Source organism: Protopterus annectens, chromosome 6.part1 (genome assembly GCF_019279795.1).
Source record: "Protopterus annectens isolate FY-2018-M chromosome 6.part1, PAN1.0, whole genome shotgun sequence".
Lineage (NCBI taxonomy): Eukaryota > Metazoa > Chordata > Ceratodontiformes > Protopteridae > Protopterus > Protopterus annectens.
In genome coordinates, this window is record NC_056738.1 from 121702579 (window position 1) to 121726589 (window position 24011).

Below are 24011 nucleotides of genomic sequence, written 5' to 3' on the forward strand. Positions count from 1 at the left end.
CACAAGAAATTGCTACTGAATTGTTGAAAAAAAACCCCAAAAAAAACATGAAATAAAATTCACTTCCAGTGAAGCTAGAAAAATCCTTATAAAGGGACTTGGCTAGTTCCTTTTCGAGTTGTTTCAACTGTGATTTGGGCCGCTTCTGTGGGCAAAGAAAAAAAGTGAGAACCTACATGAAAAAAAGACATCAGACATACTAACACACTACAAGAGGAACAATAAGAATTTGTAGAGTCATGGTGGCCAACTACTTGTTGTATTTGGAAGACATGCCTAATAAGTATACTTTATTTATGAAGCAGTAGCTAAACACAGAAAATGCCCATTCAACTATCAGCAGCAAAAATGGCCAGTTCAACAATCTGTTTAGAAGTAGCCACTCTGTTGCTTCAAACGCTGCCAAAAATAAATTTTACACAGACTTACCGTGTTTGCAAAACTATCAGAAGCATAACTGTCACAGCTGTCATCAGATGATGTTTCCATGGGAATCAGAGAGACATTTTTAAACTTCCGGACACCAGGCTTTCTTGAAGTGATTGCTTGCTGTAATATGGAAATAGCAAAACACGTTTTAAACCATTGTATTACATTATTTGGCAAATCAGAGGTTCACTTTTGACATACTTCCTAAACCGCTGCCCATTTCAATTAACAGAAACAAAAAAGCCAAACAATCACTGCATTTGTAGCCGTGAGGCATCAAAAACATCCACAAAGACCTGACGCAATAATGTTTTTTTGCTTGGAATCAAGAATATTCCCATGTGTGCCGATTCTCCGCCATTCAGTTTCTAACCAAGATAAAGGCAACAAAGACCCAGAACTCACAAACCAACTGGCAGAAATTGTCATGGAGGGTGGGGGAAGAAAATTCTACAAGCAGATCTAAAGGTAGAAAACTGACATATCAGTTAGGAGAGCCAATTAAGAGCCCTTCGTTGACCCTCCTGAGTGGCTAGTCTGCCAAGACATACACGGTCACTGTAGCCCCTAAGGAAGACATAGAAGCAATGTGTGTTGATGGCTATATGGCCAATGTCTCTCCTTGGGTGGGTGGGGCTGTAAGCATTCTTATGGATGCAGTTGCTGAGAGATTTCCAATCCATCACCCACAGTGCTGCAGGTACACAGAGGTGAATAATTGTGATAATCAAAAGAGTTTTCTTGCCATGGTCCAGTTCGGGTCTATGACATACCCATTTGAACACCTAATTATCCAAGCCATGTTTCAGTGAATGGCAACATTTAACTAGGGCAAACCAGCAGTTTGCCATCATCTGGAATTTGCCTCTTTCCCCACTGTAGTGCGACCTCAGACTTGGCATATTTAGTTAGGGGAAGGCGTGGGGAAGCCCCATCCCCCACCTTAGCAGTTTTTAATTTTTTTTTTTTTTGCGGTCGCTCGGTTGGCCAACCACGTGTGCCCAAGTTAAAAGCAGTCATTCACTGAAACGTGGCTTTGATAATTAGGTGTTCAATGAATGGGTATTCATTTAATACCCATTCGACAAAACGTCAAACCCAAACTGGACCATGGCATGAAAACTTTTTTGATGATTACCCTTATTCACCTCTGTGTGCCTGCAGCACTGTGGGTGATTGATTGAAAATCCCTCACCAACTGCATCCAAAAGACCGATAAGAATGTTTACAGCCCCACTCACCCAAGGAGACCTTGACCACATATAGCCACATACACTGTTCGCTGCACAGGTGAATAACCAGGTCCCCAGGTCGCAGAGATACCTAGCTTTGTGGGTAGAGCTAAAAAGCTCTCTCTCCCTCCCTTCAGAATCTTAAAGGGAAAGGCGTAGGAAAGGCCATCACCAATATGCAGCACTTCATCCCAAGAATCCTGCTGAAAATATTACAGCCATGTTAGCCACGTCAACCCCCTGAGGCACAACGGTCCACTTCCTAGTCTATTCAGAAACCTGAATGCTTTACCAGGTGGATGAAAAAAAAACAGACCAAAGAGTTCTATCAAGCTGAAATATACACTTGAATTACTACAGCTGCTACGGAGAATGCTTTTATTCACTTACCACAATTTCAATCTTTATATTTCACTTAACTGTTTATCACTAAACCTATATTTTGCATTTCCCTCAGCAGTGTCAGAGCTCTCAAGATTAATTGTGTGCACTTGCAGATAGCTGGTCTCCATGGAAAAGTAAAGTACTCAAAGAATCTTTGTAAATTTCACTCAAAAAAAATATACAGCTGCTCTCGGATGCAGATTTCCACTCCCACTGAACATTTGCCAATTAAAAATATGGTGTTTATAAAGGGCACAAATCCGGACATTCATTCACTCTTGTGAAGATCAGAGAACGTATCTTAATTCTACATACAATCAGCACACTTACACCCCACCTTCACACCACAGCCACCCAAGAGCAGAGCACATTAACATTAAAACTGATTTTGTCCAGCCTTTCTTGTTATACTTTACAGCCTATATTTCACACAACACAAGCACAAATTAAAAGTGCATTTTTGAACATCTGTCTCTTCCACTTTCTCTGGTACAGCAGAAAATCTCAGGTTTCCTCTGCATGTTCTTTTTTCTAACTTTTTTCAAACTGCTCTTCTTGAGAATCCTTATATTCAGCCAAGCCCTTTCTTCATTTCATCTTGATTTTTGCAGTTTTATCAGTCCTTCTGAATGGCTAGTTAAACCTAGTTTTTCTAAGCTTAAGTTAACATATTACTTAAATATTTAATTTTAATCACCTCCAAGTACTTGATTCTTTCCTCTAAAATTACTGGACACCCATCTCGAACCAAGACTTAAGCTCGAACTGCATTTTGCTAAACAGCTGCAGAAACAGGTACGTTTATACCCCAAATGTTGGAATATGCAACTGGGAACATATGTTTCGGGAGTGTAATGAATTGGCAGATTTAAAAAATTCCCTACATAGTACTTTCAGAAATGCTGTAACAAAGTGCACTCACTTAACTTATGAAAAGATCGCACAATAAAGGAGAATCTCATTTGAAGAACCAAGAGTCAATGGGTCGCTATATATATATACACATATACATATATACACATATACATATATACACACACACACACACACACACACACACACACACACACACACACACACAGGGGAATCCTTTGCAGCATTTTGAAGAAAAAATGAGCTCGGAGCTCGACTTGGTTTGACAAAGCTATTCAGACATGCATCTAAATTGGGTTGGTGATATCAGTACAAGATACACACAAGGGAGAGCCTTAGGATACTGCTCTGACCATAGTGGCATCCAGGTGCTAGGATAAAAATATGAGGCAAGCAAATGGCTGTAACCAAGGAAGGTTCTTTTGAGCTTGTACAGATATGAACTGCCTAGACAAAGTAAGGCTATATTGGCTTTACTTTTATATATAGCCTAGAACACTTCTTTATGGAATTGTCTTTATAAGTAAGAATCAGGTGTGTATATACTATATACACACACACATACGTGTGTATGTATATACATTTATTACACACACCTCATCAGAAAAACACCCCAACCCATTTGCCACATGCCAAACATCATCAGCAACTAATGTGCTGGGGTCACTTTCAGCAGTGCTGCACTAAAGTGCAGATCAGACAAACTGGACAGTACAAAAAGGCACTCATGTAGAAGAGTACATTACCTGATTATATTAGAATATGAATCTACAGCATATCATAGAGAATATGCTATAAAATGAAGCAGACAGAGGCATTGTCAGATTTAGCAGTGCCACACTAGAACCCCATAAAGGTCAAATAGCACAGGGTGCATTTTGCAGCACAATATACTGTGGCTACTGTATTTAAAACCTACAGAAGGGGGGGTGTATATAATCTACATAAAAATATAGTGCACACATACAGCTGAGTACCCACAAAAGTTGTAAATTGCTGTTTGTTCTATTTTTATTACTCTGTTTGCAAAATGTCTACTGCACAAAATCAGAATACAATATCTGAATTAATATCTTTCAACTGTCTAGATTTTCAGAATGTTCACATTTTTGACTCATTTTTGGTCCGTTCCTCATAAAATGTGCTTTTCTAGCAAATCAATGGGATGATCTGAGGCTTAAAGTCAATAAATAATACCACATTTGAGTTTCAGACTTCAAATACTTCAGAAAATGTATGTCAAAACAAACCTTGTTACTCTAGCAACTTTCTAGGTTTATAAGAGCAATATTTAAAAAGTCTCCCTATTTTTGGGTCTGCCCCTCCCATTTTGTCAGGCTCTGTCCATATTTCGTGCACTAAGAGGTTGAGAGGTATGCCTGAATCATTTTATTACTTGGTCCTAAAAAGGAGACCTAAAATGTTATTTTACATATCTTTAACAAAAATGTAATAACTGTACTTCAAACATGCAGGCAAATATCTTCTGTCACTTTGTCAGGAGAATTCTGAAGCAGTACAGAGGCTGGCATTTTAAGGTAGGGTGAAATCCAGGTCAGAATGGATTTTGCTACTTTTCAGGTCTCTTCGCAACGAAAAAGCTATCAAAACAACACTGGTGAGACTTCACGCCTAAAGACAAATTTATCTGCTATATTTTGACACAAAAATTACAGTAAAAAAAAAAAAGGCTGCTCCTTTACCTTCAAGGTTAGAAATCCAGTCCAAGGGCAAGGTAGTTTATAATGCTAGTAACATTCCCAGAAAATTTCATGGTAAAAAAAAAAAATTTTTTTTTAAAAACAACCCATTTTGATGATGGAGGTGTTTAAAAACAGAAAAATTGGTGAAACAGTCAGTAATGAACAACCCTACAGAAAATGGGTCAGCCTTCAAGGGGTTAATCAACACAGTAGAATCGATTAACCAAACTAATTGTGACCTAGGCTAGTTCAGATAATCAAACATAATGTAACTGGATAAAAAAAACTTCTAAAATCTCGTTTTGCTGAATGCAGACTTTCAACAATTCAGCGATTAAGTAAAGAATATTTTTCACACACAAACAGGGTAAAAGCAAAAAAAAAAACAAAAAAAACACATACAAGAGAATATGTATAACATTTACACAAGACTGATTTTTTTTCCTACCCAAAAACTTTGAAGTCTGCATTCAGTTAATTGACGTTTTGGATAATAGACTCTATTGTATGTAATTTTGGTTCCGTACTTCAAGCATACAATGGTGGCTGCTTGGTATTCAGCCCCTCAACATCTTAAACAATCTTAATACCCAAATACTATACTTCTGCCAATAACTACCCAACCCTCTATACTGTATTGTTAACCTATGTTACTTTTATTCTATACTAATACAAGCTCCCATCTCTGGCGACAAAGGTATAAATCCTTGAATATTGCACTAGCATCCCAATGTTGAGTAGCAGCTCAGATGACAGAGTAAGTGGGTAGGATGGACACATCCACCACCCTGAGAGGAAAGCATTGTTGGTTTTGACCAGCTATGCCTACAGCTCCGAGAAGGCAAACCTCATACTAGATGGTGGGACAGAGATCCAGTGCGTCTCTGTGGATTGGGCCAAGGGAGGGGTGTAGGTGGATCATCCAAGCCTCTGATGGCAGGCCTTTTGAGTGCGTGTAAAGGAGCACATTCAAGTTCAAGGCAAAGGAGGCCTATATTGATATCAGGGGTGGAGTGTTTATATACTCACCATAACATTCCATCTATACTGACAATTCATTTCTTCTTGCACGTGAGTTCGGATATGGGCCCTCAGATCTGACGCTGCTGTTAGCAATCCCATGGAAACCAAAAAGCACTTGGTAACCCCCTTTAACCACAACGCATCTGTCCCCATTACCTCAGATCTCTTCCTACTAATATAACAAGAAGAGTTGACATTTAGCACAAGACACCTTAAATGAAGCGATTTCTGGAGACGAATGGAAATTTAGTCTTGTCCTATAAATCATCCTCCTGTTCAACCAGGCATCCATGGATGGGGGTTGAAGGGTGTGACTGTGAGGAGATGAAAAATCGACAATACAGATGGATGGAACGTCACAGTGAATACATAACTTTATCGGATACTGTCAATTTTTTTCATCTTCTCCTCACACGTGGAAAACAAGTCCCCAACTACCTTCATCCAGGGTGGACTCATGGGAGAGTATTCCAAGGAAGCCATTCTCCTGCAGACCAAATCCAATTTGTAATGAGTAATAAGGTATGCTGGCTTGCCCAAGGGGCTGCTGCACAATCATCCAAGGAAGCACACAGATTGTGTCCATTGATCTAGCAGAATGAGCCCGAACGGAATAGTCAGACATCATGCCCTTTGAAGAATAAAGGATACACAACTAGAAAGCCACTTGGATAAGGTACTTTTGGTAACTGATAAGTCCTTTCCTAGGCCTTGTGAATGCAATAAACAGTTTTGCCTTCTTAAACTCTTTGGTTCTATGTAAACAGAAACGCAACTGTCACTTCCAACAGATGCAGTACATATTCCCTTTGTTACTAAAATTAGGAAATAAAACAGACAAATGTAAGTCTGATTAAGATATGTCCGAGAAACAACTTTGGGCAAAAAGGAAGGGTTGGCATGCAACGAGACTCTGTCCCTATGAAAAATTATATACGGAGGTTCAGAAGACAGAGTTTGAAGCTCTGAAATCAGTCTCACTGATGTGATGGCCACCAAAAAAAAAAAGGGGGGGGGGGTTTTAGGAAAGAAAATGTCACAAGTTGCTGCAGGTTCAAAAGGGGGATGAGTAATGAGATGCAGAACCAGATTTAAATCCCAAGGGAGAGAAGGGCCCTTGTAAAGAGGTTTTAACAAGGTCCCTTTTAAGAAAGCTTTGCAAAGTTTGTGGGAGTTCAAGGACAAACTGTCAAACCCATTATGGGCATTTGAAATGGCCAATTGCACTTTAATGGTAGATGCCATTGTCCCATTATTAAAAAGGTGGGCTAGGAAATCAAAAATGAAATTAACAGGGGCTGCGATGGGGATCCATATTGTGTTGCTATGCCCAAAAAAATGAATCTCTTCCACTTACTCCTATACAGTTTGAGTTGATCGCTTATGGAAGGACATCAACATAGGACAGACTGGGGAAAAAGCATAGGCTGTCTGGCGATCAATAGAACTGGAGGAACCAAGCTGTCAGCTTGAGACTGAAAAGCTTGGGATGAGACATTTCTGTCGGATGCGACAACAGGTCTGCAGAGGGGTCCAGAATCCAGAGCTCCTTCTGTAGGTGAGCCACAGGAAGGGAAACCAGATTTGTTGGAGTCCAGGATTACTGTTCTTTTCTTTGGGCTTTCTTAAGAAACCTGGGGATCAACAGAATGGTGGAAAAGCATGCAGACGTCCAGGGGGCCAACTGTGTATCAGGGCATCTCTTGGGGTTGGTTCCTGTGGGGGAATCAGGGCAAAGTAGTTGCTCCACTTATTTAGGGGAGAGGAGAAAAGATTGCAGCAAGGCTGGTCAGATGTGTGGAAAATAATATTCACTATATTCTGGTTGAGGGACCACTCATGTAGCATGAGAATGGCTCTGCTCCGCTTGTCCGCTAGGATGTCTGATCTCCCCAGAATGTGTGTTGCTATTAGAAAGCATTTGGATGAAAGTCGCCCATTGCCACGATTGGAGCACTTTGACAGGGTATGATCTGGTTCCTCCTTGCTTATTTATGTACCATTCCAAGAACATGCTGGCCGATTTAAATCTCTACCATCCCCAGAGAAGGGCAGACTGGAATGCCTGCAGTGTTAACCGCACCACCCTCATCTGCAAGACATTTACGTGGAGCTTGGCATCATCTGCAAACCAGGTACGTTGAACAGTTTTTCAGAGATAATGCCCCCACCCTATTTGGGAAGCATCCGTAATCACTGTAACCTGTGGTTGAGGCAGAGTAAAGGGTCGGCTTTGTGTCACCTGTTGAGAATGATTCGTTTTTGTATATGTCCATTACGAGGATCTGACAAGACATTGGTTGATGCATTATTGAACACTGTGAGGCTAGAAGCAACTACAAAATTTGCATGTGAAACCTGGCCAGTGGGACTAACAACTGCAGCAGCCATGGAACCCAAGGACTGAAGAACATGACAGGCAAGTACTCTTGTTCCTGACCAACCTTGCAGTCTGCCTCTTGAATGTCAATACTCTAGAAAAGTTTGGCAATCAGGTTTGTGTCTAGCAGGGCTCCTATGAACTCAATTGTTTTAGTGGGTTCCAGATGATATTTTTGACTATTTGTCATTATGCCTAGTTCTGAACAAAGTTGAAGAACAGAATCTCTTGTGTGTACTAGGAGATGCCTAGTCAGGGCAGAAATGAGCCAGTCATCTAAGTATGGAAACATCCAGAATCATTTTAGTCTCAGGTGAGCTGCAACCACTGCCATACATTTGGTGAACACTCTGGGAATGGTAGTGAGACCAAAGGGCAGTGCTCTGAACTGGTAATGACAGGCTCTCGGCCGGAAGCATAGGTATCCTTCTGCCCCAGCCGTCCAGCCTACTATAAAACAACATAAAGTGACTAAATCTTTTCCAGTCCCATTTTCTTTGGAACTAAAAAGAACCTTGAGTAAGTTCGGAATCTTCTCTGGTCTGGGGAACCTCTCTAACGACATTTCTAGCAGATTCAGAACTTGTGAAACTGCTTGATCCCTTTGAAAAACAAAATTTGGCAATCCCTGGATATTATATCATCCTCTGCATCCACACATCGGAAGTTATGTTCTGCCAGGCTCTCCAGTGCAGGGATACATGACCCTAGATTGCATCCAGAGGTGGAGGCTCAGGCCTCCTTTCAGGAGCTCTGAAAAGGCTTCCTGAAGAAAGATTCCCAGGAACCTTGCTTCTGCAGATCTCTGCTGCGAGGATGACGTCTTCCATTGTCATTTCCCCCTCTGCCTCCAGGGGAAAACTCTCCATGTGTGCCCTACTAAGACCCTTGAGATTTTGTTTGCACATTTTCTCAGTACCTCTCTGACCTTTGGGATAAGGTCTCAGAGGAGATTAAAAAGCATACCAACAGCAGAAGGGGTTTTACTATCCTTCTCAGACCTAGATAGCATATTCTTGACTTTGAGCCCAAAGGAATGCGCCATCAAAGGAGCACTGATGAATGAAGACTTACAATTCTCCACAAAACTACAAAGGTGCATGCAGGCACACCTCATCATGGAAGAGTTGGCAACTGAATGCAGGGTGTCTTAACTGGGAAGACCTTTTCTTTAGCTCTCTCAGCTACTGCTCTTTGAAGGGCATATGAGCTCCTCAGACACCTTTGTAACCTGGCAAAACGAGATAATTCAGTGACCGCAGGGCAAAAATCGCTGAGGAAAAGACGCTTCTCACATCTATCCACTACCCTAGAATAGTTGATTGGAGGATGGATAGTCAAATTCTCCTTGGTCACTGTTGCCACAACCATAGCATGTATTGCAAACCCCCCCCCCCAGTCCAGAAAGCCTTATCAGAAGGAGCAGCAATGATTTCATTTGGTCTCCAGGGAACCAGCTCGACAGAATTTGGGGTCTCCCATGCCCACCTCGAGATTAGGTCTATAAGCTCATCAGTGGTTAGAGTCACCTAGTATGTACACGGGTGGGAATCAAAGGTGGCCCAGGTACACAAACTCCTCAGGCAAAGGGTTGCTGGACTTTGTCACCCTCTGCTTGAGAATTTCTAGAATCTCCCCCAAAAGGAGGCTTCCTCTTGCATAGCCTCTTCCGATACCTACCCAGACTATCCTACTGAGGAGGTTCCTCTGAAGAGTCGGGGGTACCTTGGAGATTAGATTCTTGCTGTCCCTGTGGAACAAGATGGGATGAAGAGAGAGCACTGGATATCTACCTGGAATAATGGATCCAAAGGGGTGTGCGACTTTGTTGGTGCAGTGGCAGCCACAGCCCCTCTCCAAAGCTACAAAGGCTGACTGCTCCTACACGGACAAGGACTCCAGACCTGAGAAGCCATGCTTTCGGGACAGAGACCCCCCCCAGTCCAGAAGACAGCTCACCCAGGTTCGAAACTGGAGCTGAGTTCCATTAGATGCAGACGGCTGTGGGTTTCTACTCCCACAGTATGCAGATGTGGGAGTAGAGTAGTAGTGTGCTGATACTGTACTGGGGGTGGATGCCGCAGTGCTGAAAATATCCTCTTGGGCAGAGATACCTAGTAACGATGAGCCTATTATCAGTTTGCTATCCATTCCCTATTGCAATATTACTAGCTTAATTTTTTAATGTAACATAGGCAATTTATTCCTCAAGGGCAACGGGCACTTTATTTGTAGATGAAACAATGAAATATAAAGTCGTTTGCTAGCAGCAACCCTTTCATTAGTTACAGATCTCTAATGTGGAATTTAGACGACTTTTACTTCTGCTGAGATTGTGCATATTTACTGATACTGGTGGATTGTAGAAGTTTGAGCAGACTTATGATGGAAAGGTTCTGAATTGGGCAGTTTTGTCATTATTGGTATATGCATTTTGTTTCACTGTTTACTGGAAAAATGTTCAAAACAATAAATTTAAAATGCCCTCTAATTGTACTGCATTATACAAGGAATACAATTTCATACAACCAGGAAGGTGCATCAAAAAACACATGTATGTTTCCTGTGCAAGGGGCCTATGATTTGAAAACAGCCCAAAGTTAATCTGCCACTGTCCAGATGTATTCCTTTGAACGTGTTTTTTAACGCTTTCAATGAATGTTGAGTTTCAAGGGCAGAGAAGTTTTAATGCCAAGTCTATTTTCATTGCGAGACTACATTGCTTTGTTTAGCAGATGTCTATTAGTGTTTGTGTTGTAACATGTATAATGAAACTTTTAAATGAAATCCAAATCATTGCAGAAGTAAAGCAGTATGCACATTACAGTGTTTATGGTAAATGGGGGTGAAATAGCCAAGTAATGCAACACTGGAATAGCTGCGGGGGGGGGGGGCCTATTTGATTATTATTTTGTTAGGGGGAAGGCAGGCAGACAATCCCAGCTGAACTGTACCTCTCGACTGTCCAGATTTTTGCAGAATGAATAGATTTTTGGTTTGTTCCTCATAAAATTTGTGTTTTTCTGGTAAATCATTTAGGAATGGAGTCACTAAATAATGAGTTTCAGACTTCATACCCTTCAGAAAAATGCATGCTAAAGCAAGACCTGTTCTGTCAACTGTCTAAGTTTATACAAGAGCAACTTTTAATACTGTTTGTATGTTCCCCCAATATATTTGGCCTTGTCCAGATTTCCCAAATTAACAGGTTTTGAGGTGCGTGCAAATAAATTGCTGTATAGAATTAGGTATATCCAAACCTCTCAACTTTCCCAGATTTTGGTTCAAAGTGTTGCTATCCCCATAATAATCCCTCTGCAAAATAGCAAATTTGAAAGAAAGCATGGAGGGTTTACAATTAATAAATAAGTGTAATGATCAGAGTTAAATTGCTTCTAATTTTAGAAATGCATGTAGATTCTCTTATTTTGTCAGCTGCTCAAGTTAACAGTACCAATATTAAAAAAATTGTCCCTTCTTTGACAGGTTCCCAGCTGTATTGTGCTACTATTTTACATTTCTGCATCACATTTGTGGTCCATTTTCATAAAATTGTAGTTTTCTGGCAAATTAAAGATTGAAGTCAGAAAATAATGACAGACATTTGAGTTTAAGATTTCATACCCTTCAGAAATTCATACCAATGCAAGACCTACTGTTCTATTATCTAAGTTTATACCCTTCAGAAATTCATACCAATGCAAGACTTACTATTCTATTATCTAAGTTTATATAAGAGCAATATTTTAAAAAAGTGTCCTTATTTTTGGGCCTTTGCCCCACTTCTGTTTGTTTATGGCTTTGCCCAGATTTCTTGCTCTGTGGCTGAGAGCTATGATAAATGTGTTAGGGCCATCACAGTCAGGCAGAGACATTTCAAATTGTGACATACATGTTGCACCCAACGTATGGATGTGTCCAAGCAAGGCAAGGAGCAGTTATGCAGTGTAAGTGTTTGTTGTTCATTTTTCCCCCCATGAAACAAGTAGATAGCTGTTGTCGGGCAGCAGGTCTTTTGTGGATAAGAAAAATGTTTACAAGTGGGTGTATCACATATTGTCACTTTCAGCATGTTACTTGGTACTTTTATAAAGCTGAACATAAATTATGATTAGAACTGCAGTGCAAGAAGTGGTTTGAGTGGAGTGATGCTTGTTTTTTTTTATACTTTACTTTGACTGGCATTCCAGTTTGTTTGTGTCTTTCGGCTTTTCCTGGTTAGGGGCCGCCACACCAGAACTCCAGTCCATTAATGATTGGCAGTAGATTTTTATGTGCCAAGTTGCCAGCTCTGACGCACAACCTTCAACGAAGGTATGCCCATTTACACGTCTCCATACAGAAGACACTGTTGCTGAGAATAGAGCAGGACGTCATACTGTGAGGTGACAACGCTACCACAGCACCACCGCAGTTGACCGGCATTCCAGTAATGTATTTAAAAAGTAATTTATTTTTTTCATACCTCACAACCTTTTTGTTTCCATCTAGTTATCAAGTAAGCTGTCAAATATTTTTTCTTCTACAATTCATTTCGTCTTGGACTCTCCTAATGACACGCTCTAAGTGCCAGTTTTTGCAGTTTTAGCATAGCCCCACCCCTTCCCAATTGGCCCCACCCACTCAGTTGTCTCCTGCAGCAGCACCCCCCATGACTTGAAGTCACCAGCCGCCACTGCTAACAGATGTGGTGCTCACCATCTCAGGGTATGCGATTTTAGATAATATTTAAAATAAGATCAGCAGCAAGCCCCCTCACAAATGTTTAACAGGTTATTTCATCTCGAGGGAACCCTGTCAACGAATTATTCCTCTATGCTTGTTAACGAGTCCCTTACACTGCAAAGCAAATCAAAGACACAAGTTATCAACCTTTCACTCGCTGAAGACACCAAAGATGAGGAAAGTAAAACAATGAGGGAGAAGGGTGGAAGATCTCACAAAAATATTAATATACGAATAAACAAGACAAGGGAAGAAAGACCATTGGAAAACTGACCAGACTCTAAAGGCAATGTGATGTTTAAACGTCCATTAAGCATTTATTAAAATCAGTAATGTACCTCCTTATTGCTTTGTCATTATGTATACCCAGGGATTACACTTAATTCCTAAAAGGGATTACAAAAAGAAGTGCATTCATCAAGGGTTTATGGATCATGCAGATTTTCAGAAAATAAACCCAGGAATACTCACTCCCTGTACTAAAATGGGTGTTGTTAAAGCCCATTAATCATAACTAATACGGGCTAAGAAACAACGTGGTACATCACGAACAAGAATTTCGCAAATACGTAACAAAAAATACTAGTGACAACATAGCATTGCTAAACCACAATCAGCGTTACTTACGAAGTTAATTTTACAGGTATTTAAGAACTGCAAAATATGCAGTTTACAGGCAATGACAACAGAGCAGGAGTCTGAATGCTGTACATTAAACCGTGCGAATTTCTAACAGCTGCTTAAGGCACGGCAAATCACACGTGCATGAAAGTTTCCTAAAGAGTTTAAAAGTATTCGCCGCATTAACCATGTATACCTTCCCATTAAAACACGTGTGGGCTAGTTTCGCGCGTTACCAATCTGTGACGGCAAAAATAAGTCACTCATGCGGAAACTACATGCCTTATAATTCATTCAAAAGCATCCAAAGTGAGCACACAACTACATCAACATAATTAAGTGCAGTGCATTTATACAAGGACAAATCGTGACCAAACAAGAAAGGTAACTAAAATGTACCACTCCAAAAGTAAAGTAATGTAAATTGATTTTGAAACATAAGTAACCAGAAAACATCCGTAGCTACATACATACTCACCCTGTTTCTCCCAGAACGAGTCATGGTTTCAAAACACCTTAACAGTCCAAGCTCAGCTGGAAACCCGCTAAAAGTACAGCTCCTAATAGTACAGTACTAACAGGGCACTGAGAGTGAGGCAGCGCGCGAACTGTATTTGTACCGGGGGCGGGGCCCAGCTGCTTCTTTCGCGGGTTTCTTTAAAGAGTCTGGTAAATTACTCACTACCTAAAGCATATATTCGTTGTAAATAACCTAATATTTTTTTACAACTTTTTTTTGTAGAGATTTCAGACTCTTTTCGTGAAAATGAAACTAAATGCACACGCGTTTTGAGACTGGGTGAGTTCAGCGGTACATTAAAAAGGACTCCTCAGCTGGCGCCAAATTGCTGAATACCTTCAGTTAAGAAACAAAATGTGTATGGTTGGTTGTAAGTGGCTGTTAACTAATAAAGTGGTCAGATTTCGCAGTGTTTTCTGTAAGTAGTATAGCTGTGGGGGATTCTTATTATCCTATAGTATTCCACTATAATATAAACCTGAAATGTAATCATGCGTGTAAATTATGCGTAACACATACTGCCTCTTCTTTGTGAATTACTTCACGCAGGCGGCAGGCACTATCTGCATAAATAGTTATCAGTGATCGGTGTTTACAAAGGTAAAATAATTTAGGAGGGCTAGGGCTATACGTATTGCTTTATCTGTATACACGCACACGCGTGCTTCTACACGTATCTGTATAAAAGCAATTCATTTTCGTTATTTCTGTGTAGTGGTAAATGTGTAACTTCTCGTGTAGATTTCACAGATGTTAAATTGGACGAGAGATGTCTGGATCTCAGTTCCATTGCTTTCTGTACTGTTACATTGGTACCTGGCTACTTTTCTACTTGTGATGGTGTTGGAGAGTTCAGCAACGAAAGTTTAAGCCGCACACATACGTGTGTATTCTATTAGGAAATGCTTTTGCTGTTTCCAGTTTAGGAAATACATTGGCTTGAAGCAGTTCCAGTAAACTATCCTTGGTTCAAACTCCTCCCCTTGATGTTGGGGGTTAATTTGGTGAAAAGTGCCTGTAAAGTGCATCGTACCATCTTCTTCTTTCGGCTGCTCCCGTTAGGGGTCGCCACAGCAGATCAACTGTTTCCATTTCTTCCTGTCCTTTCCATCTTGCTCTGTCACACCAACCACCTGCATATTCTCTCACCCCATCCATAAACCTTATCTTAGGCCTTCCTCTTTTCCTGTTACCTGGCAGCTTCATCCTTAGCATATTTTTCCCAATATAATCTGCATCCCTCCTCAGCACATGTCCAAACCAACGTAATCTTGCCTCTCTGGCTTTGTCTTCAAACCTGGGCTGACCCTCTAATCAGGAGCGGCCCTAGGTCAACTGGTGCCCTAGGCAAAAGGGTTCCACAGCGCCCCCCCCAACACATTACCTGGTGCCCCCATCATGGTCTACCTACACCAAATAAATACTGGAAAAGCGCCCCTGCTAGACTGGCGCCCTAGGAGGCCGCCTAGTTGGCCTATGCCTAAGGCCGGCCATGCCTCTAATATACTTATTCCTAATCCTGTGCATCCTCATCACACCCAGTGCAAATCTTAACATCTTCAACTCTGCCACGTCAAGCCCCGACTCCTGCCTTTTTGTCAATGCCACTGTCTCCAACCCATATAACATAGCTGGTCTCACTACCCTCTTGTAGACCTCCCCTTTCACTCTTACTGGCCTGTCACAAATTACTCCTGACACACTTCTCCACCCACTCCATCCTGCCTGTACTCTCTTCTTCACCTCTCTTCCATACTCACCATTACTCTGAACTGTTGATCCCAAGTACTTCATTCACCTTTGCCAACTCTACTCCCTGCATCCTCACCATTCCTCTATCCCTCCTCTCATTCCCACACATATATTCTGTCTTAATCCTCCTGACCTTCATTCCTCTTCTCTCTAGAGCATATCTCCACCTCTCCAGGGTCTTCTCCACCTGTTCCCTACTCTCACTACAGATCACAATGTCTTCTGCAAACATCATAGTCCATGGGGACTCCTGTATGATCTCGTCTGTCAACCTGTCCATCACCATTGCAAATAAGAAAGGGCTCAGAGCTGATCCTTGATGTAATCCCACCTCCATCTTAAACGCATCCGTCACTCCCACCGCAGACCTCACCGCTGTCACACTACCCTCGTACATATCGTGTACCTCTCTTACATACTTCTCTGACACTCCCGACTTCCTCATACAATACCACAACTCCTCTCTAGGCACCCTGTCATATGCTTTCTCTAAATCCACAAAGACACAATGCAACTCCTTCTGACCTTCTCTGTACTTCTCCATCAACACTCTCAGAGCAAACATCGCATCTGTATTGCTCTTTCCTGGCATGAAACCATACTGCTGATCACTAATCATCACATCCCTTCTTAACCCACCTTCCCCTACTCTTTCCCATAACTTCATGCTGTGACTGATCAGTTTAATCTCTCTCTAGTTACTACAACTCTGCACATCACCCTTATTCTTAAAAATCGGTACCAAAACAATTTTTCTCCATTCCTCAGGCATCCTCTCACTTTCCAAGATTTCATTAAACAATCTAGTTAAAAACTCCACTGTCATTTCACCTAAACCTCCATGCTTCCACAGGTATGTCATCTGGACCAACAGCCTTTCCACTCTTCATACTCTTCATAGCTATCCTTACTTTCTCCTTGTTAATCCACTGCACCTCATGATTCACTATCCGCACATCATCCACCCTTTTCTCCCTCTCATTCTCTTCATTCATCAGCCCCTGAAAGTACTCTTTCCATCTGCTCAACACACTCTCCTTGCTTGTGAGTACGTTTCCCTCATTATCCTTTATCACCCTTACCTGCTGCACATCTTTACTAGCTCGGTCCCTCTGTCTAGCCAATCAGTACAGGTCCTTTTCTCCCTCCTTAGTGTCCAACCTTTTATACAACTCTTCCTACGCCTTATCCTTAGCCACCTCTCTCTTTGCCATGCACCTCATCTCCTTATACTCTTGTCTACTTTCTTCATCTCTTTGACAATCCCACTTCTTCGCCAACCTCTTTCTCTGTATATCCTCCTGTACTTCTTCATTCCACCACCAATTTCCAGAAAGACTCAACGCTTTCTTCCTTCAGTTCATAAGTGGTTACTGGGCTATTGACGCAAAAGTCTTTATAAGCATAGCCTTGTGGACCCAGTATAATACTACAGAAACCCAATATAAAAAGATCTTGCCTAAACCTGAGATCTTAATTAGCAATGACTGTCCATAGCCAGTGGTGGATTCATGAATCTGTGAAAGATGGGGGTGCAGTCTGATTAATTGACTACTGAGGTGGGAATGGGAAGGTTGGACACTGGGTTTGGGGGATGTGGAAAGATCACCTTAAGATGTTCTGACGTATGAAAAGACAGCAATATATATTCAGTTGCACTTGATTTTTCTGTAGATGTGGTAGTAGAAGCAGGCATTTTCTATGCAGCATATAGCACATTTACAGTACAAATAGCACATGTTTCAATGCATGCCGGAAAGAGAAATTGTTTGCCCATTCTAAGTCGCATTCTCCTTCCATGGCATAACTGGCTTATTCATTGTTATGACCTATGGAACAGTCCCCACTGAAGGTGATATTAGCCATAGTGAGTACCATAGTAAATTTTAGTAAGTACTTTTTTTTTTTTTTAAGTAAATAATGATATATGTGGAAACCATGAAGTTCAGTTAAGTACAAGTAACACAGCAATTAAGATGGTAGAACCCATCCCAAAAAACAAATGCTCGGTTTAGTAATTGTGGTAATCGTATAGATGATGTTACTGAAACAGATATTTCCGTATAAACATCTTCTGACTAAATACTTTCTGTGCTTTTATTAACAATGCTGTTTTAGTTTCATCTTTGATTTGTCTGTGCTCAACCTAAAAACCTTCAGTGTCTTCCTTTTCATGGTATTCATGTTTACAAGAGAAATAACCATTAATCCTGCCACTAAATGAATAACAGCATGTCCTATTTTGGTTACGATTTCACGTGTAATAAGAATATTTAGCAACATATGCATTAAATACACAGGACACTTTCTTGAAATAATTTTTTTCACAGACCCTGTTGGCAAAGGGGAAAACTTCCATGCATCAATCTGCTTAAATCTGGGTCAATCATCAGTGACATGACTGCCTGTATTGATAACAGACTCGTCATTGACCCCCCCTTGTCTCTGTGGTGGTTAGAAAATTGTTTAGCCTGAAACAGCATATCCTATGTATTATCCCACCATGGTCTAATGATGCTGTAGCACCACTTTATCCCTCCCTTAGGACGATAACTGAATATAGTGCCCAATTCAGCATGTACCTCACTAAACACTTAAACATGCTTAAAATGCAACACAATTCCCTCATTAGACAGACTAAAATCTAAGTCTGTGTACTTTGTTTAACCTAGACTCCTCAGGGGTGATGCTTATGATCTACGCTATATTCTAGGACCACCTTCACCTAATATATTTCATTGTGATCAGCTGTATATACACCCAGCATTTCTCCTTGCGTCTACTCTCAAAAGCAAGCATCCTGTATATGTCTGATGTTTAACTGTGAGAAAAATGAAAAAAACAGAGTCCAGTTTCATTGTCCTGAACAGTATACGGCCACTAGACATGTCACTGTGCAAGAGATCAGCTGCTTTCACATACATCCTACCTAGGCTACCCAAAATACTCATTTACAGTACTGCATATTTATTGGACAAATAAATGTAAATAACTGCAAAAACAGAGATAGACACCGACTTTCAATGCAGCATTTTCCAGCAATGTATATGCTTTCATTTCATACCATACAATACCATATAAACACCTTCAGGTACAAGTTATCAATATATTTATTAGCAAATAACATATTTATAATATTTCTGGAAAATTACTCACATTTTCTCTGGTACCCAGAACCAGATTATGGTCAAATGGGGCCCTAGAAAAGATAATGGCTGCCCCCCCCCCCCCCCTACACACACACACCTTCCCTTCCCCCACAGTCATTTCATTGTTCCATTACTTGGCTGTTTCTCACCAGTTACCATAAACACTGTTCAAACTTCTCAGTGTGCATACTATTTTGTTCTTTACTTCTACAATGATTACAGATATTTAGACTTAATTTAAAACTTTTATTTCAATTTTTATAACAAATGCTGATAGATATTTGCTAAACAAAACAATACAGTCTCACAGTGAAAACAGACTTAATATTAACAGTAAACTTCTCTGGCCTTGAAACTCACATTTATTGAAACAGCATTGAAACCCACATTCAAAGAAAATGCAAGTGGCCCGTGGCAGAAAAAGTTTACCTCTGGGCTGTTTTCAAACCATAGGACCCTTGCAGAAATTTTTAGAACCATGCATACATGCATATGCTCTTTGATTCACCTTACTGATTGTATTAAGTTATGTTTCTTGTAGAATACAGCACCACTTGCTAGAGTGTGTTTTAAATTTGTAGTTTTGAACATTTTTTCCAGTAAGTAATGAAATAAAATGTATGACCCAATGATGACAAAACTGCCCATTTCAGAACATTTCAACCATAAAAGGCCACTGAAACTCCAGTGATTGCAATCCACCAATATAATTTCTGCAGAGGTAAAAGTAATCTGAATAATTCCTCATAAAAGAGAGCTGTAACTAATGAAGAGGTTGCTGCTAGCAAACAACCTTATATTTCAGGGTTTCATCCACAAATTCAGTGCCTGCTGCCCTTGAAGAATAAATGTTCTAGTTTACAAAAAAAATTGTTAAGCAGTAATATTGCAATAGAGAATGGATAGCAACAGATTCATAGTTATTAGGCATTGCATCCAAAGGAGGACACTCTAAGGACTACAGTACCACCCAAAGTACAGCACATTATCAGCAATCCATTTGCATGCTGTGGGAGTGCCTTTGCTAATGAGGTGTGCAACGTAGACTGCTTTCCTTACCACAGTAGACACATGGTGGTCAAAGTTTAGGCTACAGTCAACTTGCATTCCCAAGTCTCAGTACTGAGTTGTAACTTTGGGTATTATTATTTATGATAGTCTGCAAGGATATTGTTTTTCCTGAAAGGGATAGTAATGCATTTTTTAGCACTGGGTTTGAGTCCATGGCTTTGGTACCAGTCATTCATTTGTGTAAGCCCCTCTTGAGGTATATTGACATTATTTGAGGGAGCCAATAATTGCACCTCATTTGTCATAGTCAGCAACGTAGTCAGCCACAGCCTCTCTGGTTTGGCCTGAGCTTCTGAAAAGTATATTCCAAACAAAAGGGGGCCCAGCACTGACCCCTGTGGCGCTCCACTGGTGACATGCCTGCTGGTTGAGGTAAAGTCCCTAACTTTGACTGGATGTGATCTGTTGGTGAGCCAGTTAGCAACCCACCAGATGACACAAGGGTTGATATTTAGCTGGGAGAGTTTATCAATGATGCTCGAATGTGGGGTTGTGTCAAAGGCCTTGGCTAAGTCAAGGTAGGCTATATGCACATATTTGCATTTGTCTATGGCCCTGGTGACATTTTCAAAAAAATCCACCAGGTTTAACAGATATGACCTGCCTTTGACAAAACCAAACTGTGTCGGATCAAGGGTTTGGAGATCACCTATATCCTTATTTATAAAGTCCATGATTCGTTCCATGGCCTTACAGATAAGGCTGGTTAAGCTTATGGGTCTGTAGTTCTCAAGGTCTGTTGATGTACCCCCTTTATGAAGGGGGTGACTGTTGCTGTTTTCCATTCAGCAGGGACAAAAACCAGTGCTCAGGCTGTGGTTGAAGAGAGTACCTAATGGAGTTGTTAACTCATGTTTTAGACCATTTAAAATGCAACCTGGGATGTCATCCGGTCACATAGAGGCTGTGTTTTTGGCCTTTGAGAGAGCATTAATGAGTTGCTCTTTGGAGATGCAAGGTGGGGGAGGTGTAGACGGAATGCCTTTTGGAATATTTAGAGGGGATGGGATGGTAAAAATTTCACCAAACCTGTTGACTAATAGGTTAGCTATTTTCGCAGAATCGGTGTGTGTGATGCCATCCACAGCTAGTTCATCACATGTCTGGGTCCTACCTTTCAGGTTACAGATACAGCTGAAGAATGCCTTATGGTTATCCTTGACTATGCTTGCTAATTTTTTTTTAAGTTGTCCTTGGGATTTTACAAGTTGTCTTATTTGTTTGTTAAAGGAGAGAAGGGTGTTCTGCCAGTGCTGGGACCTCTCTTTTTTTATTCTTGGACAGCAAAATTTTCCTCTTGTTGTATAACTTATCAATGTTAGATGTCCACCAGGGAGGCTTGTTTTTTCTTGAAGATGTTGTTTTGATCCTCTCAGGTACAGCTGTATCAATACATTTGTCTTAAGTGTTTGTACAGGGCATTTGTGCATACCTTAGTATAGTTGTCAATGCCGTCTGTCAGAACAGGAGCTTGGAAATTATTTATGTCATCCCTCAGGAGGGTATAATTAGCTTTGATGACATTTTTTAGCCTGATTTCACCTAAGAGGGGTTCAGGTGTTACAGCCTCTTCAAATGTGACTGATTTGTGATCAGGTTTAACCAGTGAGGGTCCTATACTTGTGGTGGTGCAGTGATCACCCATGTTGGTGAGGATCAGGTCGAGAATATTTAAGCCCCCTGTGGGGCTGCATGCTATTTGTTCCAGGGCAATAGTGTTAACCAAGTCCAGGAACCTTTGATGAAACATGTTTGTACTTTTATAAGTTTCCCAGTCAGTGGAGGTGTGACAGTCTGAGGTATTGCTAGCTATGCCAGGAGAAGTAGGCCAGTGGATGTGTAACATATGCCATCATAGCTAACTAGAATTTTGTAAAGAATTATGTCATTTGTATATCAAGCTGATTTGTAGAGGTGCTTGTGTTGAAGATGTATTTATAAAGCTGCTTTTTTAAAAAATGTACCAGCAGTGGGTCCTGCTGGACAGAACAAAGAAATACAACTGTATGTCAGCCTGTATTATAACTGTTGAAATTAATACTGTAACAGCAAATACTGGAAGAGAAGAGGTTAAGCTCAGTCCAGCTAATTTTGAACAATAGTCTGAAATTTGCAGTTCTAATTGCAACCAGCGACAAAAAGTCTGTACTAGGAAGCCTTCTTTTTTGTCTTTAATAGTGAACTAATTGCTACTCTTGTATGGTGGAACTTTAAAATTATTTTATGACTTCCAGATGCTATAACACATCTTAGCAAAGCTGTAGTTGTGTGTATGGTAATACATATGTGCTAGATTCTGGCTCAGTTTCTAGTAAAGGGGGGATTATGGGAACTAGAAGTCAGATGGCCAGATGTGTGTGTGATGTCATTCTGTAATCCAGCACAAAAATGATGTTTTTAATGCTAGATGAGACAGACATCTCAGAGCAGTCTGTTTTTGAAATCTGACAAGAAGGACCTCTCACCTACATTATCTTGCCTTGCTATAGTAAGTGAACTAGGGGATAGTAATTCTTTAGATTAGTCAAGAGAATGTAATGAGATTAATGTAATGAGATTAGTTAAGTACTGTTTTGCTGTATCTGCGTGAATCTATCCATCTGTGTTATTTTTAATATTTCTTCGAAAAACATGCGTGCGTAAATAGGCATGCCTTTGTTGAAGGTTGGGAGTCGAGCTGACACCTCGGCGTTTCATAAAAATCTACTGCCAATCATTAGCAGACCAGAGTTCCGCTGTGGTGAACCCTTACCGGGAAAAGCCAAAAGACCAGCAACAACCTGTGATTGAAACTCTGGTGTTTATTGTTTATTTATTTATTTTATTTTACATTTGTTGACCGGGCTAGTCTAGCTGGAGAAATTTCCATTTTCAGTAGAGGCCCGAGGAGAAAAGCTCCGCAGAAGTACAAATTAATACATACGTAAAAATCAACATACATAGCAAGAAAACAATTAGTACATAGGTTAGTAATAGTTAAAAACAGCAAAATTCTTAAAACTCTTCAAACAAATTAGTACAACAAGAAAGAGTTACTACCACACACAGAGAAATGCAAACAGCATTATACAGGATAAAAATTCTTATAGATAAGAATACAAAATAAGAGGAAATAAAAGTAGAGTAATAAGAATTAGGTAAGGAATAGGATGGGTTAGATGAGAAGAGAGCATGTTAAGATAATTAACAGGAAAGGAAGAGGGCAAGGTGAGAGGGGAGAAGAGAGAGCTAGGTGGAAAAAAGAGTGAAACAAGAAGTGAGAGAGAAAGTTTAGGTAAGTAGTAGTAATAGAAAATTAATCGGGTTTACAACATGAGCAAAGCCAGTGATTCTGGAAGTGTAGTTTAATATTTTGTTTGAAGAGAGGTAAAGAGGAAATCATTGTTATGTTTGTAGGTAACATATTCCATTTTATACCTACAGAATTGGTGAATAGGGAGTCACCAGCAGTGTTATTAGATTTTATAGACCTAGTCAAGAGTTTACTAGAAGAGCGGAGACAGTTTAGGTTGTTATAGGGGATTATGAGTTGGGAGAGTATAGGAGTGTTGTTTGGATGGTACAATATTTTATGGGCCAAAATGAGTTGATGGAAAGCAAGAAAGTTTTGAATTTCTAGCCAGCCAAGTTGTTTCAGGTTAAGACAATGATGGGTTCTGTAGGGGTTGCTAGTAGCAAAGCGGGCAATGTTATTATAGCAGGTAGCCAATTTGTTAAGGTTGTTTTTCTTGAGGTTGGTAAAGATGGGTGAAGCATAAAGAAGAGTAGAAATAAGATGGGAGTGAGCAATCCTAGTTCTAGTAGTTGGTGTAAGAAATGGTCTGATTCGATACAAGGATCCTATTTTTCTGTTGACTAGTTTAATGGAGTTGTTAATATGTTGGTCGAAAGAGAGATTATTATCAATGGTAATACCTAACAGTTTAGTTGTAGAGTCAGGTGAGATGACAGTGGCGCTGTTGGAGGAGATAGTAAAGTTTAAGGGGGAAGTCCTGGAAGTGGGGGTAAAGAGAGTTATTATTGTAACTAGATATTTAGTAATTTCCTATTCCTTTATTATTTATTATTAAATATATTTAAACTTTTCAATATGACTGGTCCTTTAGAGAAGATTTTAACCTTTGAGAGTACTTACATTTATTTGGTGAC

General features: G+C 40.3%; 1 protein-coding gene across 1 annotated transcript in view; it reads right to left on the minus strand.

The window, feature by feature from the left end:
* CDCA7 (cell division cycle associated 7) overlaps positions 1 to 14010 on the minus strand; it is a gene marked incomplete in the record, with an annotated part of 60973 nt that extends 46963 nt beyond the window's left edge. The window contains 3 exon segments of the mRNA XM_044075550.1: positions 56 to 145; positions 430 to 549; positions 13849 to 14010. Of these exon segments, the coding sequence (XP_043931485.1) occupies positions 56 to 145; positions 430 to 549; positions 13849 to 13872 (234 nt within the window).
* Positions 14011 to 24011: the final 10001 nt, after the last annotated feature.